At 34.7% G+C, this 16,491-nt stretch overlaps 1 protein-coding gene across 1 annotated transcript in view; it reads right to left on the bottom strand.

Moving 5' to 3' along the window:
- Positions 1 to 16,491, bottom strand: part of GABBR2 (gamma-aminobutyric acid type B receptor subunit 2) — a 354,273-nt gene that overhangs the window by 102,631 nt on the left and 235,151 nt on the right. Inside the window, exons 11-12 of the mRNA XM_087961130.1 lie at positions 11,556 to 11,688; positions 5,301 to 5,408 (exon numbers count right to left, since the gene is read on the bottom strand). Of these exons, the coding sequence (XP_087817256.1) occupies positions 5,301 to 5,408; positions 11,556 to 11,688 (241 nt within the window). The remainder of the gene's footprint in view (positions 1 to 5,300; positions 5,409 to 11,555; positions 11,689 to 16,491) is intronic.

Genomic DNA, 16,491 nt, shown 5'->3' on the forward strand with positions numbered 1-16,491 from the left:
TTGTTAGTACAGTCTAAAAACCACAAATATATAAATCAAACAATATGACAACAATAGAAAAGTTGAAATTTAAATACATTCTTCATAAACAGAAAACACCTTACTTTTTTTTTTCTTGTGCAACTTAAATAATTCAGGAAATTACAGTTAAATTTTAAGTCAGGTTCTTTTTGAAATTTTGACTACCCTTCTACATAACAGTAATGTAAAATAAAAACATATTGACACTGCACTGAAAGAGGACTCCCAATTCTCTTTCCTTCCTCCCCACCCCACCTCTTCAGGAACAGAGCAGACTGAACTCTCAGTTGTATTAGATATTTGAGATAATGTACTGCATATCCCAGCATATCCTGGCCAGTGCCTGGATTAGTTTCCACAGTTCTATTGGCAAGATTTTGGAATTGATTTGCTACTGCCTTCTTCCCAGGGCTGAGAGAAACAAAGCAACCCAACTGGCTTTGTCCCAAAATGGGACAAACAACCTTAATCACTACACCAAATTGGCTCTCCCGAAATACCTTTAGTGATGTTAAATTCTCTTAAGATTAAAATCTTATTGCTATCCTAATAAAAAAACCATTCTCTTCAGGATAATCTACTAAAGTAGGGCTGAAGGCAAGAGAGTGATGAGCAGTCAAACCTTTTCTCTCTCACGCCCTCTGCTCTTCTATTTTCTTCTGCCATCTATTTTTTTTTCCTGCCCAGCAGACAATTAGAAGTGACAGATCTCTCTTGCTAGAAGGCAACTTTTCCCCCCAAAGGCTGTTAAAATTAGACTGAGGTTACATGAATAAGCTAACGTCTGTAAACTGCTGAAACATGTTTTAAATATTTGTTTTATGCAGTTCATGTTCTCACTATACTTCATTTAATAGAAACCATGGAGTTAACTGTGAATCGGTTGCATTTAGATAGTATTTAAATCACTCATTCATGATCTAACATAATTATTACTATTTTGAATGGGTTCTGAAATGACATTAATTTATACTATAATTCTCTGTATACTTGCAGAAATATAATTCTGTATATACTTTCAGAAATATGAAACTTTGATTTCAGTAGGCCTTGTCCCCAACTGTACATTTACATATTCCTGGATTGGATACAACCCACAATACATCTTGTCCTAGTTTGGAGATGGGCAACCTGTGGCTCTCAACCCTTGAAGCGAGAGGTTAATTTAATTTGATACATTAAATTTATATGCTCCCAAATGCATTTAAAAGCTTACAAAAACTATAACCAAAATGTTCATAGTAAACAGCACACACTTCTATTGCCATAATTTAATAATACCACCAAAACCAGCAGCAATTGTATAATAATTATTCAATAATATATAATTAACAGTCTAATTTAGAATGATGAATTCAATTATCCAAAGCCCACTAGAATAGCTTGGTTTTCATGACTTTCTGGAAGGGCAAAAGTGATTACTCTGACAAAAACAATCAGTCTTCTGAATTGGAAGGGACGGGGGTGGGTGGGTGAAAGAAAAAGAGAATGTCAGTAGAAAAAAAGTCATGTCCAAAAGAGAGATGACGTTGGCGCTATCCTTTTGCTTCTTTGATCTCTATCAGTTGGCACATGGTCCCCAGCACATTGCCTCTGAGAATGCGTTTTTTTTTTTAAAAGGGTATCTGATCCTCCTTGCTAAAAATATTTTGGGATTCCTCAAAAAATTCAAGAAAAACAATTTTATACTGTCACTGCTCTAGAAAAAAAAATACCATTGATCATATTAAATTATGAGGCATATTCTAATTCATTTTTTAAAGTTTTAAGTACCAAGTTTCTATTTTTTTTTCTTATTTCGAAATAAACGACAGTTCTGGGAAACATTAAATATAAGTCACCATTTGGCAGTTCATTTTCAACAGATGGCATTTAAATAGTGCATTTGGACATGCTCAATTTATTTAGGATGAAGATTTTTACCTCTATCAAATGACACCCCCCCCCCCAATATGTATTTATAAATTAGAATGAATTAAGAAGAAAACTAACATTAATCTACAGGAGGAGACCAGTTTGTCAACTTCAACTAAAGATGAGGTGCATCTCCCCAAAGCCTTGCGAGGCCTCTGTACAGCTTCACAAATATTCGGTGAGGCTGTGTGAGGACCTTGTGAAGGGACGGCAGCTGTGGGGAGATAGGCTGGGGGGGGGCAGTTGAAGCAAAGGTAAGCATGAGAGGGCAGGAGAAGGAAGAAATCCAGGCCTAATGATTGCACCGGGACTACCAAAATTGTTGGCATTGAGCAAGGTGGCCACGTGTTTCACCTAACAACTACTTTGTTTGGCAATGGAAATTCTCGTTGTTAAGAGAGGACTAGCTGTATCTCTATAGGGATCTTCATATCTACCTCCGTAGTATATTATCCTCAGCATTGCTTAGGAAGGATACATCCATAGTACAAATAGGTTCCAGTAAACTTGAGGCCTCTCTATAGACAGCTTGGTGGGATGAGAACAGCCACAAAATGTTTGCTTATTTTTTAGATTTATTTTCTATCTTTAAGCAGCTTAATGTTGCCACTCTATACTGTTAAGATTTGACAAGGGTATTATTAATAGAAAAATGATTTTGGTGATTGCTACAATTGAACTGCTCTTACTTTCTAAGCTATATTCTGAACACTTTAAATTGTGTAAGCTTTCAGTTTCTAAATATGGATATACATCTAAATCCATTTAAGTTTCACACATATTTAATTATAAATTTATTTAATCAATGTCTGTGCCATCATCCATTTTTAAAATAAAAAATGCAAGGAATAGTACAAAGTTTTTCCCCAATATACCCATTATGTACATGTTTTGCATACGTTATTGCAAACAACTTTTGTGCCAAAACACATTACCAAATTCAAAGAAATGAAGAATCTAATCTAATGGTGATTCAACTTTGTATCACATATCTTTAATCTCAGAACCAAGCATCTTGGAGACATCAATTATGGTATAGATTTATCCATTGTACCCCTTCCTTCAATGGATATTTTTAAAAAAGTACCCTCAAGAATATTCAGTTGACTCAATGACATCACCAGGAACTTTTTGTGGCTTGGAGTTGAGGTCAATGCTCTTATTTTACATATCTTGGAGGTTTAATGTGCCTGTTTTACATATTGAACAACATATTCTGGGGCCACTTTCAATTTGGTTTCAAACTGAACACGGTATCGAGCCTTAGTTGCACTTGTAATGGGATCTCAATGGGGATCTCAAGCTCCTATTTGAGGAGTTGTGACAGCTATGGCCAGGACAGCCCTTGTACAACTTCAAGTGTTGTAGTAATTTTACCCATTCCTACCTATCAGAAGGCTCTGCATGAGGTGCTCAATATCCATATTGCAATGTCTTCTACGTGAGCCAACCCTTGAAAGCTATCTGGAAGCTACAAATAATTCAGAATGTAGTGGTATATGTAGTTACCGATATGCCATACTTTACCAGCTGTATTAGCTTCCAATTGATTTCTGGGGGCAATTCAGTGTCCCAGTTAATATGAATCCCCATACAGATTAGAACAAGGCTGTTTTTCGGATTATTATTCTAACAGGATGGGCATGCACCAGGTCCCTGCCTTGAAGCAATGGGAGTATTACGTCTAGGAGGTATAGCATCTGAGTTGCAGCAGATGTCCTTTTTAATAATTCCTACCCCTCGAGATTTCACTGGTCTTGAACCTGTTCACGTTTAGCGAAGCTTTTAGAACCTGAGCCTTTCCCCAGGCATTGGGTCTGATAATAGAAGAGGAGTCCATCTTTGGGAAATAAAGTTTATGTTGACCAACAGTACACTATGGCATGTCACTTTTGCTTTAGTTTTCTTGATATCATTGGTTTTGCTTGTAATTCATAAATTCTGTTATTTTTACTAATGTTTGCTAGCTGAAGTCCCAATCAATCATGCAAGTTGTGTGATCATATAAATCTCCCCAGTAAATAAATAGCAATCAACTTCTGTTTAGTTGCACCAGCATTTTTTATTTATGTCTCTCCATGATATAGCATTAACACATATTGCATTAAGCTACAGTTCTCAAAATGGTTGAATTTCTGCATCATGTCATGTCACAAATTTTGTCATATAAACTACAATAACTGGTTATACATATTACATTAACCATATCAACTACCTAGGGATACTATGTAATTCAGCATTTCCCTGTGCAGTACTTCCTATACAATTTTTTTAAAGATAGAAGGCAAAATCTTAGGAGTTGATTATTTTTGCCTAATTAAAATTAGAAACTTCAAACTTGTGAAGGACAAGTCAGAAAATTGTTAGCCTAAGAAACACAAGATAGAACATTCCATTCCACCCACACAATTTGCACTTAATTCACAAAATATGGAACTCTCCATGAAGGAAAACCTATTCTCTATTATTTCCAACAGTTCATTGTTTCTTCCATACAGATTACACCATAGAATATGTAATTCCCCAACCTGCATTTGCCAAATCTGTTTTTGACAAAAGGCCAGTGACATGCAGATTACAAAGGAAGACCCACCCAATGAAATACAAGACAAAGGCCCCTGGCAGTCATATATCATGATTTCTATCAGTCTTGATTGACAGCTATACAAAAAAAATAAGCAGTGGCAATATGCCCAGGTCCAAGCTATACAGCTTCAATCATAAATTACACCCATTTTAGAAGAATATATTATTTCACATCCAAAATTGCACACCATATGCAGCCTCAATGTATCTACCTTATAATATTACTTACAATACTACACAATAGAAGCTGTCCATCCTATACCTAGGGATGTAGTCTATTGAATTAATGAATCTACTCTATCCAGCATTTAAAAAATTGCAAATGCTAAACTCAAGAATGTTTGGGAGAGTTTCCTTACCCAACTTTTTAAATTGGAATTACATCTGTAAGTCAGGTGTGCATCAAGCCAATTCTTTCTTTTGGGCCATAAGAACAAAATGGCAATATATCAACCATGACAACAAATTTCAATTGCAGAGACGTCTGGTTTAATATTTAAGAACTTTTTTTTCAGTTGGATTGCTTTCACAATTCAAAGCCCCTCCATCTCGGGACTTCTAAACCTGATTCAAGTCAAATGTCAATTTATGACATTATTTATGGCTTTGTATAAGTATCCAATGTAAGATACAAGAATGTAAGCAGCTATGGAAAATAGGCAACATGTTAAAGCAAATAATCAATAAAGATTTTCAATGATATTTTTTGATCAGCAGTTAGACAAAAAAAGTAGAAGCAACCAGACATGAACTAACAGAACTATTTTTTAAAAACTCACCTTTTTTTTCATTTTTACATTTTTGAAGATTGCATGGACCCTCCATGTTTTTGCAAACATTGCTCCAAATGCCGTAGTATAACCCACTGTAAGAATCCATGTCCGGATCTGAAACAAAGAAAAGACCTTTTTTTCTCCTCCCTCATGACTTGCAAACTCATGACTTGCAAACAAACATGCAGGTTTAGTGAAGGGGAAAAGATTTAGGCAAAAAACATTGGAATTGTTAAATTATTCTGTTAAATAACATTTATAACTTTCCATAAAAAAATGAATTAGTTGTAAATCAGAATAACAAATAATAAATATAATGTTAATATCCAAATGAGTCCAAAGTGCAGGGAAACATAAATTTCAGTTCTATTGATTTCAATTGGATTTCTAAATATGATAAAATAAATTTACAGTTAAAAAAAGAATTAAAAATTAAAAAGGAGGCACTACATTGATGACTGCAAGCCTATAATCTTCCAAGAACTCCCACAGGTCTTATTACCAAATTTGGTAACAAATTATCAAAAACAAAATGCAATTTCCTATTATATTTTAATAGAAAAAATATTCAAATATTGTATAGGCTTTGATTCAGAATTAATACATGTGAAATATAAAAATAACCACACAACTGCTATTCTTTGATGGACCCCCAAATTAACCTATATCCATCCATTCTGATGACAGCACAGGTCAGAGATCCACTTACTGCAGCCCTTAGATGCATCTTTAAAAACTGGCTGTCAGAAGGTTGCCTGCTTGTCCATCAGACAATGAAAGTAAAAAGGAAGATAAAAAGTATAAGTATTTGAGTGCGGGACAGACTACTCAGCTGGCCATGTTGATTATGCAGAAAGCTGCTTTGCTAGCATTTTTTTATCGTTTTTTTATGCTCTACTTTTCACTAAACACTTCATTAAAGGCAAATTTATTGTTCCAGAAGAACACAAGGTAACAGAGGTAAACATTAGGAATCCAACTTAAAACATCATCTTAATCAAGTAAATCATTAGATGAGGATGGCTTCTCAAAACCAATCTAGATGTTTTGTGCCCATGTGAAGTACTGTATACTTAAGCATATGCAATCACTTTGCTTTTATTCCTTGGTACAGGTAGTCTCGACTTACGACCACAAACTGAGCCCAAAATTTCTGTTGTTAAGTGAGACCTTTGTGATTTGCTCCATTTTACGATTTTTCTTGTCACAGTTGTTAAGTGAATCACCACAGCTGATAAGTTATTAATCGGTTGTTAAATGAATCTGGCTTCCCCATTGACTTTGCTTGTCAGAAGGTCTCAGAAGACCTCATCATGGGGACGTTAGAAAAGTCAGGACTATGGAAAACATTCATAAGACACATTTTTCAGGGCTGCTGTAACTTTGAATAGCCACTAAATGAACTGTTGTAAATCGAAGGCTAATCTGTATACTGCTCATCGATATACAGGGCTACAGAATAGGGTTGAAACAGTGTCTGCTATGTTGACACTATCAGAAACAAACCAAATTTTGTCTTGCTTCAAATAATGTAGCTTGATGGGAAATAATATCCAAGCCACATAGTTATGCTGTAGGAAAAAAAGAAAGTAGAAGACAAAGGGACATGTTTAATTTTACAAACAATCCATGCATGTTTTTTTTTTTCAAAAATAAATTCCACTGTGTTCAATGGGCCTTTTGTAATAAATGTGCATATGAATGCGTTAACTGACATTCCTAACACAGCGGAAGTTATTACAACAGAATAGAAATAAATTAAACATTTCATCAGCAATTTCCTAGAAAAGATTTCATATTAATCCAGCAAATCATACCCATACATATCTCCTGCATAATTTATGGCAATGCAAATGAACTTCTACAGTTGCATATCATAATACAGTAATCATTCTTCTGAGGCTGTAATTCTGAATCCAGATAAAATCTTCAAAGTTCATATTCACATATGCTTGTTAGGAAATTGGATCTCCTTCAGTCTTGTCCTTCCTTGGAATACTTTTGACACAATAATTGAAAATCTTGGGATTCTTCCAAAGACTGTGATATTGCTTTCCTGTTCTCCTTTGTCCCATTCTTTCTGCAATGTAGCTGTCATAATGTAGAACTTGAATTTGTATGATTGCAAACTTCATTTAACAGTCTGCTAATTCCATATATTGGTTGAGGCTGGGTACCCAGGATATTGTTGGCATACCATTTCAGTGGTTAATAGTTCCTGAACTAGTTAACCACTACAATTTCTACTATGCTATATTTTACATTCTGAAACTATAATATCCATGCTGAATTACTTTGTCTTCTTTCCCTTCTTTTCTGAGACTAAAATACTTTCAATCCATATCTCAGAAGAAGTCAATTCTATATTTTTCCACTATTACTTGTATATAATACTGACAAAACCCTGGCTGATCTGTTATGATATAGAAGTGATGGTGAAAATTCTTAATAAAGAAAGAAATTATTTCCCCTGAGAAAAGGTACTCAGAATAAAGGTATGGCAATAATAATTCTGTTGCTGATAGAACTTACTTAAATATCCTACTGGATTGTTCATTTGAGCACACAACAGTCTTTCCTGTTTGGTGGTATAATTTCCTGGAAGTTAACCTATGCTGTGTTATAGAGACCCATCTTATTTTCTACACTGTTTACTTTTTAAATAAAACTACATTCTTCTGCTGTTGAATTATCCTCAAATTCAGTAATAAGATGGGTAATGGTAAATGAACAGAAATTAAATACAGATGAGGCACAAGGGGATATTGGTGAGTAGGAAAACAAACTTTGATTTTGGGGATTATTTACCTTGGATGGGGTTAGATTTCTGAAAGAGGAATTCTACAATCTGAGAGCATATTTAATGCCTAATTGTTTCCATAATTGTGTAAATCACTTGCAATTGTTCCTTGAACCATTAGGACATAGCAAATCATTCAGATTCGTGCCTTAACTGTTACTATTAAAATATTGTAATTGACTACATGTGTTTAATTATACTATTTTTTAAAAAAATTTAGAATGATTCTGTTTTTATATTCCGATTGAGCAAAATAATAATACAATTAATCTCTCAATCAACTTTTCTTACTGCAAATTTTTTTAGGTGGCATATAAAACAGGTTTGGCCATAAGAAACGTAAGATTCCCATTATAATCTTAACCATAAATAATACTGCTCAAAAGAGTCATATGATTGAATTTCTCAATAAGTATATACCCAAAATTGGAAAGGTTTTTTTTAAATGTAAAATTACAGGAACATACACAAAAAACTCAATATAACACTGTGAATTACCGTTAAGAAGCTTAAAAACCATAACTTGAGAGAAATAATAAATAATGGCTAAAATAATCAGTTAGCACTTAACTATGCAGTCAAAGTGGTAAAAGCTCTAATTTTCAGGTTTTTTTAAAAAAAAAAAGTATATTTTTTTTATTTTTAACTTCCAATCTCTTCCTCCTAGCTGTAGGATTTTCTGTTTCCTCTATAATTTCTTTTCGTACATTATAATTAAGGCTTTTCAAAGGATTAAATTCTTTGTTTTAACATTTGAATATTTAACTTTTTGTATTTAACTTTGTAATTATATTTCTCCCATACTGTTTAAAAGATATCAATGGCACAAATAATGTCTAGTAGATATATATAAGTAGAATAACACTACGCAAATATTTATTTGTTGTGATAAGCTTTTCCTATTTTCAAACCTTTCTATTATGTCCTCTACTTCTCCTCTTCTACTGTCTGCTGCATCAGCACAGTTCTCCAGTTAAATGCCGACTCTAATACAGTGTTCCCTTCTAAAATTTTCTTTTGTTAAAGTGTTATTTAGCAAAGTATTCCTCAGATTTGTATTTTGCAAGATTATCAATCATAGACTTTTTAGTCTATAGGAAAAAATGAATATGAAATCCATACAAAATAATAAGTTAGTGCTTCTTTTTAAAGATTAATAAATTACATTAGTAAAGTGCTTTAGCAAGAGAGTCAAAAGGGGTATATTGGTTGACAGTTCTTTGAGACTACTTTAGACATTATGTAGTTAGCCACGACTTCATCAAAATAGTTGACAATATTAAAACCAATTAATACCGTAGTTTTAAACTAGGGAAAAAAAGCAGAGAGAGATATGAATCTCATATGCTACAGATTGCTCGATGAAAGTCTTGATAAGATTAAATGCACAATCCAGAGTGAAAATAATGTATGAAAGGAGTGTCGCAAAGGAAAATCTAGAATTGGGTGTTGGCAACAGCTTCCTTCTCAAGCAACTGTTTAACAGACTGTAAAATCAAAAGCATCCAGAGAAAGGACAAAGATACATGCATTACGGCATCATCACACAAATTCTGTGGCTTACATACTTGCATCAGACATTGAAAAACAAGTTGGAGAATTCTGGGTGAATAAATGGTAAACTGAATATCTCCAAAAGAGTGGATGATGATGCAACTGATGACTGATAGTTTAGTTGTAAGTTCAGTCCAATGGAACCTCTCTGGATAAGAAGAGGATGAGAAATTGCCCACCTGAGCTTCAGACAGCTGCTCTTTTCAACTTGCTCAGAAAGTAGTTGACCTGTTGGTCTGAGGTCGGAAAGACAAGGGAAGCTCACAACTTCAAGTGGAGTCTTTGAGAATACTGAGACTGTCTACCTCACTTTCTTATCACTTTTGGATTTACAATTATTTCAAAATTAAAAAGATTTTCCAAACAATATTTGAAAAGCTACCTGATAAGTAAAACTTCATCCTAAAAAAGAAGAAAAGCTAATTAACAGTGTAAGGTACTGTAAAAATAAAATGTCAAAAAGCGAAATAAGAACTTAATTTTAACAAAGTTTTAAATAGACAAATTTGGAATATTGGAACTTTTCTATGACTTTTGAAAAACTGAGCACACAAAACAATGTTTTGTAGGAACATGGTTTAGTCTATTAAGAAAAAGTTTACTGGATGAAGGTTGAAAATAGAAACAAAGAAACTTCAGATCTTGGGAATACAAAATGTGACACTAGAGGGAACTAAAGTTCTAGGGAGGAAAAATAAGTGTAATTTACAAAATGAAAGTCAAAAGTATATCATCTGAGACATTTAAAACATTTTTAAGAACTGTAGAGAGAAATATATACTTAAGATGACAGTAATAATTTCTGCATCTGTAATACATTATTTGAAGAAATTTCTAAAAAAGTAAAAGACGTGAAAGGACAACATGGAAGAATTTATAGACAGACAGGATGAAGAAATGAAACAAATCCCAGATAATGTAGATGTAATAAAGAAAATAAAGAAACTGGATTATAAAGAAGAGATGATAATCAAAGTGGAATTACAAATGATAACTATGAGATTTAATCTGACCTGGGCAAGGACTTACTGTTGGATTTACAAAAAAAGAGTTTCTGAAGCCTTGAAAAAAAATTTGAGAAAAGGAAAATTTGAATGGAGATTCAATACCATGGCAGCAACTTGATTAATTAAAGATTAAAATTGGCAGAAGCAAAAGAAAGGAATATAAATTAATGTTGACTTGTTTGATCAGGATTAAAATGAGAACTATTTCTATAGAAGCCTGGACACCTTATAGATATTTCTTGCTGACATCTGGATAGAAAACACAGTAGTTTGGATTTACAAATGAGTGGAGGAGCTATGTGAAGAAGTGAATTGTGTTTTCAATCTCATAGGAGGTGAGGAAATATTTATTTGTCAGTAATTGTTGCAAGGAAGATAAGTAGCTACTTCTTTAAATATTTTTTCTATTTCTTCTCTTTTCTTTTTTTCCTTTGCATTTTGTATTTATTTTCTTCCTATTCTCTTCTTTCTTTCTGATCTCAGTTTATACTGTTTTTTTTTTGTATTGTACAACTTTTGAAAAATGATTTTTTTAGAAAAAACACTGGAATACATATCCATACATGGCATTTGTGTGATGATGTCACTATGCATGTGTTCTTATTTTGGCATCATCCTGATTTGTTGCACATAGCATTAGAGGAAACTAGTGGCCAATCTGAGATCATTAAATCACTGTGGTACATATATGCTTCCACCTTCTTTTATTAACATTGCACTAAAATTTAAACAGTGTAAAATATATTTGTTTCTGAAAGTCTCTGTATTTTTCCAAATATTTGGATGTTTTAATCAAAGTTGCAGTGTTTCAAACTTCGAATGCATATGTATTTGCAATGAAAGTATAGAAAAATTTTATAGAAATATGAATGTTATATGAAATAGTTCAGAATTACTTACAGTACAAAGAGTCTCAAATGTTTTCTCAGAAACAAAAGATCCATCAAGCCCAAAAAGGAATATAGATGCATAGGACAGCATTCCCCCAAGAATAATGAGATTGTTCATGTAAGGACTAGACATCTTTATTAGCCTTTGGGAGAAGAAAAGACAATTGCTATAAATCAATTCAATTTTTGTTGATCAATATTCAGCCTAGCTCTTTTTAATATCTTAAACTTCAAGTCCCTATTATCTTCAACAGTATTGTATTAAAACATTTCCTTCAAAAACCAAAATATTAACAGAGGGAACAACTTCAAAACATAAGGTATATCACTACATATATCTAAATTAATCATTAGAATTATTCTAAATCTAATAAATTTAATAAATAATTTTAAAATAATTTAAATTTATTTAAATTTATTAAAGCAGCTTAGACTCACTCAATAATGACATGTATAACATACAAATTTGATAAACAAATGAATGAAATAAGTTAGAATAGGAAAAAATTGTTTCCTGTTTTGCAGAAAAACTTGAAAACCGACAGAAAAAAAGTATAATATCCCACTTTTCTAAGGTAACTTTTGATTCTTCAAAAGCTTCAGCCTTTATCAGTCTCAATAAACTATATATTTAACTCTTATGATCAAGAGATGAGCTTACAGTGTTATAAAAAATTTATAGAAAAAAGGACAGAAACTGAACACTAACCAGCAGACCACTTGTGAGGCAAGCAATGATACAGAGCTTTGCTATGTTGTTGGAAATGCCATAACTTTGATCTGATAAGATATATAATGTATGTTGTATTTCATATCCCTTTTGTCATGGGCACATCATGCCCTAATTACCACAGGATTCTCTGCTACTATCCACTGCAGGGAGGCAAGACTTATTCTATTGGTCCCCATTTGGAGACCGATGGACCATGATGAGTTGATGATCAGGGAACTGGGGGTTGTTTCTGGTCTGCTACATAGTCCATCTGAATATCCAGTGACTCACTGAAGAATTGAGGGAGATGAAATGAGAGAAGAGACATCTAGAACTGTTGGTATTTGGCAAGGGATAAATGTGACCAAATATGGGCTAGAGCTATTATTAAAGTCTGCTCTTTAGAAGGCCAGATCCTGAAGATGAAACTCAAATACTTTGACCACCTAATGAGAAGGAAGGACTCAGTGGAGAAGAGCCTAATGCTGGGAAAGATTGAGGGCAAAAGAAGAAGGGGATGACAGAGAATGAGGTGGCTGGATGGAGTCACTGAAGCAGTCGGTATAAAATGGGCGCACAGAAGGAAGAGGCAGGACCATAGGATGCAGGAAAACTCTTTATTAGAGGTTCAGGAACAAAAAGCGGCAAGCCGCAACAGGCACCGGCTTTTATAGCCGGCGCTGTCCAACATTTCAGCCACTGACAGTGCTTTATTATTCCCACCAGTGGCTGGACCAATGAGTGAAGTCTGACGTCAGACTCCATTCCTGTATACAACGTACATTAATATTAATAAGGTGTCATACATATTTAACAGTCGGAGTGAGCTTAAATGGACTCTGAGGGATAGTAGAGAACAAGAAGGCCTGGAGGAATGTTGTCCATGGGGTCGCGATTGTTCGGATATGACTTCTCAACTAACAACAACAACCTTGAGGCAGTAAGGGTGGTAAAGCTGCGGTACTTCTCTGGCTTTACTTCATCCATAGGTAGCTGCCCCATAACTTTGTTTTGGATGACACAGTCCTTCTTTGGTAGAGGGGGCTCAGAGACTCTACTACCAGGCTGGGCCGAAGAATTTGCTCAGCAGCTGTTGAACAAAATTGCTCATATCCATTCTCAGTTGGATGTTGGTTTTACTGCAGTCTTAGGGAGATGCCAAGGGTAGCATCATGTCATGTTATCTGAGATTGGTTATCTGAGATTCAACCAGTTGGTCTGGAGGAAGTGGATTGTGAACTCAGTTAACTGCTCCTTAAACCTATGCCACTCCTGGCTAACTAAAGCTGCCCATTCATGTGGGTGGGTTCTGGCAATGGTGAATTCCTCCTTGAATGAGGAGTTATTCCTTCACTTTTTAAGGAAGCAGTGGTTCATCCCTACTCAAGAAACAATTACTCAATCCCATCATACTGGCTAATTTTCACTCAATATCTAACCTTCCCTTTTGGAGGAAGGTAGTTGAAAAGATGGTTACATAGCAGTTTCAAAGAATTCTGAATGATGCATTATCTGAACCTCTTTACTCAGGATTTAGGCTTGAATATGGGATGGCAATGGCATTGGTTACACACTTTTAGTTGACCTCTGGTGGGAGTGAGATAGAGGTTGTACATCCCTCTTTGCTCTTCTTGACTTCCTCTTAACCTCTTCAATTATATTGACCATGGTATCCTTCTGGACCAGATCCAAGGGTTGGGGGTTGGCAGCAATGTACTGTGCTTAGTCTCCTCCTTTCTCCAGGGTTGATACCGGCTGGTAGTGATTGGGAAAGAGAGATCCTGCCCTTCTTTGTGGGGTTCTGCAGGCTTTGGTGCTTTCTCCTTTCCTCTTCAATATTTACATGAAGCCACTGGGTGTAGGATGTGGTATAATCACTATGCTAATGATATGCAATTATTTTTTTGTGCTTGATCAATTAAGCAATACTGTTAATGTTCTATTCTAGGCTTGGAGGCTATGGAGGTCAGGATGGGGATCAACAGACTGATCTCTGAAAAGACTGAGTGGATCTGGGCTTGGGGCTCTCTGAATCAGAGACTATGCCATATTTGGTAATAGATGCAGTTGCACTGCATCAAACAGACCTAGTGTGCAATCGGGATCATCCGGGACTCCCAACTCCTTTTCAAAGAGCAGGCAGCAGTGGTGGGTAGAAAAGCCTTTGCACAACTTTTTGTTGTGTGCCAGTTGCCCTTATTCCTGGACTGGAGGTTCTCCTCACAGTTACACACACTCTGATCAGCTCCCAGACTGACTCTTGTAATTTACTCCACATGACACTGCCCTAAGAGTGTTTGCAAGCTTCAGCTGGTATAAAATGCATTGATGAATTGGTAATTATATATGTCTTTAGAAGGTCACATGTTACACCTGTGCTCTGCAGACAGCATTGGTTGCCAGTTCAATTCATTATGCTGCTTTTGACTTTGAAAGCCCTCCATGGCATCGGACCAGGGTACCTGGGGAACATCTCCATCTGTTTACATCTGCTCATCCTATTAGGTCTAGCATAAGCAATATGTTATGGGTCCGATCTGCAAAGGAGTATCATGCGGCAGGATCTCGAAGACTGTCCTTTTCTAACATGGCTCCTGCCCTGTTGAATATCATTCTGTCCTGTCCCAGATAATACTCCAGAAGTCCCTTAAAATACAGTTGTGTCATCAGGCAAGGTAATGGTGAATTATTGAGATGGCTGTATTGCTCTCTCTGATACTCTGTCATTGAGACTAGTATTTTTAATTATATAATGTTTTTTGTTAGTTTTTACTCTGTATTTTTATTGAATGCCACTCAGAGTCATATTCTCTGAGATGGGTGGGTATGTAAATATGATAAATAAATGCTACACACAGACACACGGTATATTTATTTATCATATTTATATAACCACCCATCACACAGAACATGATTCTCAGTGGCATATAATATACATATGCATATGTATGTGTATAATACATTATGCATACGTATGTATATGTATATATTTATATATAGTCCCACAAGGTAGAATTATTATTTCAATTGTATATTCTGGGATCTTAACGACACTCCATCATTGGGAATAAGGGAAGATTTTTCACTGAGGAAGCATAAAGTCCTCTGATATTTCAGCACTGTGATATAAGAAAGAAAGGTAACAAGCAAAGCAGTTATTACCCCAATCCTGCATATAAATGATTGCATGACTGGAAATTGAATTCCTATCTTTTTTGAAAATTTGAAGGGCAGCTATAATTTCTAATTTCTAATTGGCCTTTTGATCAAAAAAAGAAAGAGTCAAGCTAGAGCTTTTCTTCTGAGATATCCTTCCACATAGATTTGTTTTTATCATTTAGAGTTTATCTTCTAAAGGGCCATGCTGATACTACAAAGACAACTTTTATCCAAAGATTAAGGAAGAAGCAAATCCATGCTTTCATCCACCTGAATTCTGTCTCCAGATGTGGTTCTGCATTTCACACACCTTTGGAAATTGCAAAAACAGGAGGCAGGAATTTAGACTGAATGATGTCTTGCTTCTCATGTTTTCTGTGGATGTAAATATGGATTCTTCTTTTTATAGTATCAGGCTTAGCACTTTTGCCTTTTTTAAGATAATGGGATTATAATTTCTAATTTCTAATTGGCCTTTTGATCAAAAAAAGAAAGAGTCAAGCTAGAGCTTTTCTTCTGAGATTTTCTTCCACATAGTTTTGTTTTTATCATTTAGAGTTTATCTTCTAAAGGGCCATGCTGATACTACAAAGACAACTTTTATCCAAAGATTAAGGAAGAAGCAAATCCATGCTTTCATCCACCTGAATTCTGTCTCCAGGTGTGGTTCTGCATTTCACACACCTTTGGAAATTGCAAAAACAGGAGGCAGGAATTTAGACTGAATGATGTCTTGCTTCTCATGTTTTCTGTGGATGTAAATATGGATTCTTCTTTTTATAGTATCAGGCTTAGCACTTTTGCCTTTTTTAAGATAATGGGATTATAATTGTCCCCTCTAGTAAACAGCTATTTTTTAAAATACCAGCTACACTATTATGGATGCATGGTGAGATAAAATAAATTGGCACCTATTTTTTAAACAAAAATCATAGCTTCAAATGTCTTCTAAAATTATCCTTATGTCACCTATAAGAGATAGATGGACTATCTGACTGTACAGAAATACAGAAGTAGCTCTGTCTAGAAACAGATCAGGAATTAACTCTCGGGAAGTTAATCACAGTACAGTAGA

This window comes from Notechis scutatus, chromosome 3 (assembly GCF_049901735.1).
Source record: "Notechis scutatus isolate UNSWTSFEM ecotype Mainland chromosome 3, rNotScu1.2, whole genome shotgun sequence".
In the NCBI taxonomy this organism is placed as follows: Eukaryota; Metazoa; Chordata; class Lepidosauria; order Squamata; family Elapidae; genus Notechis; species Notechis scutatus.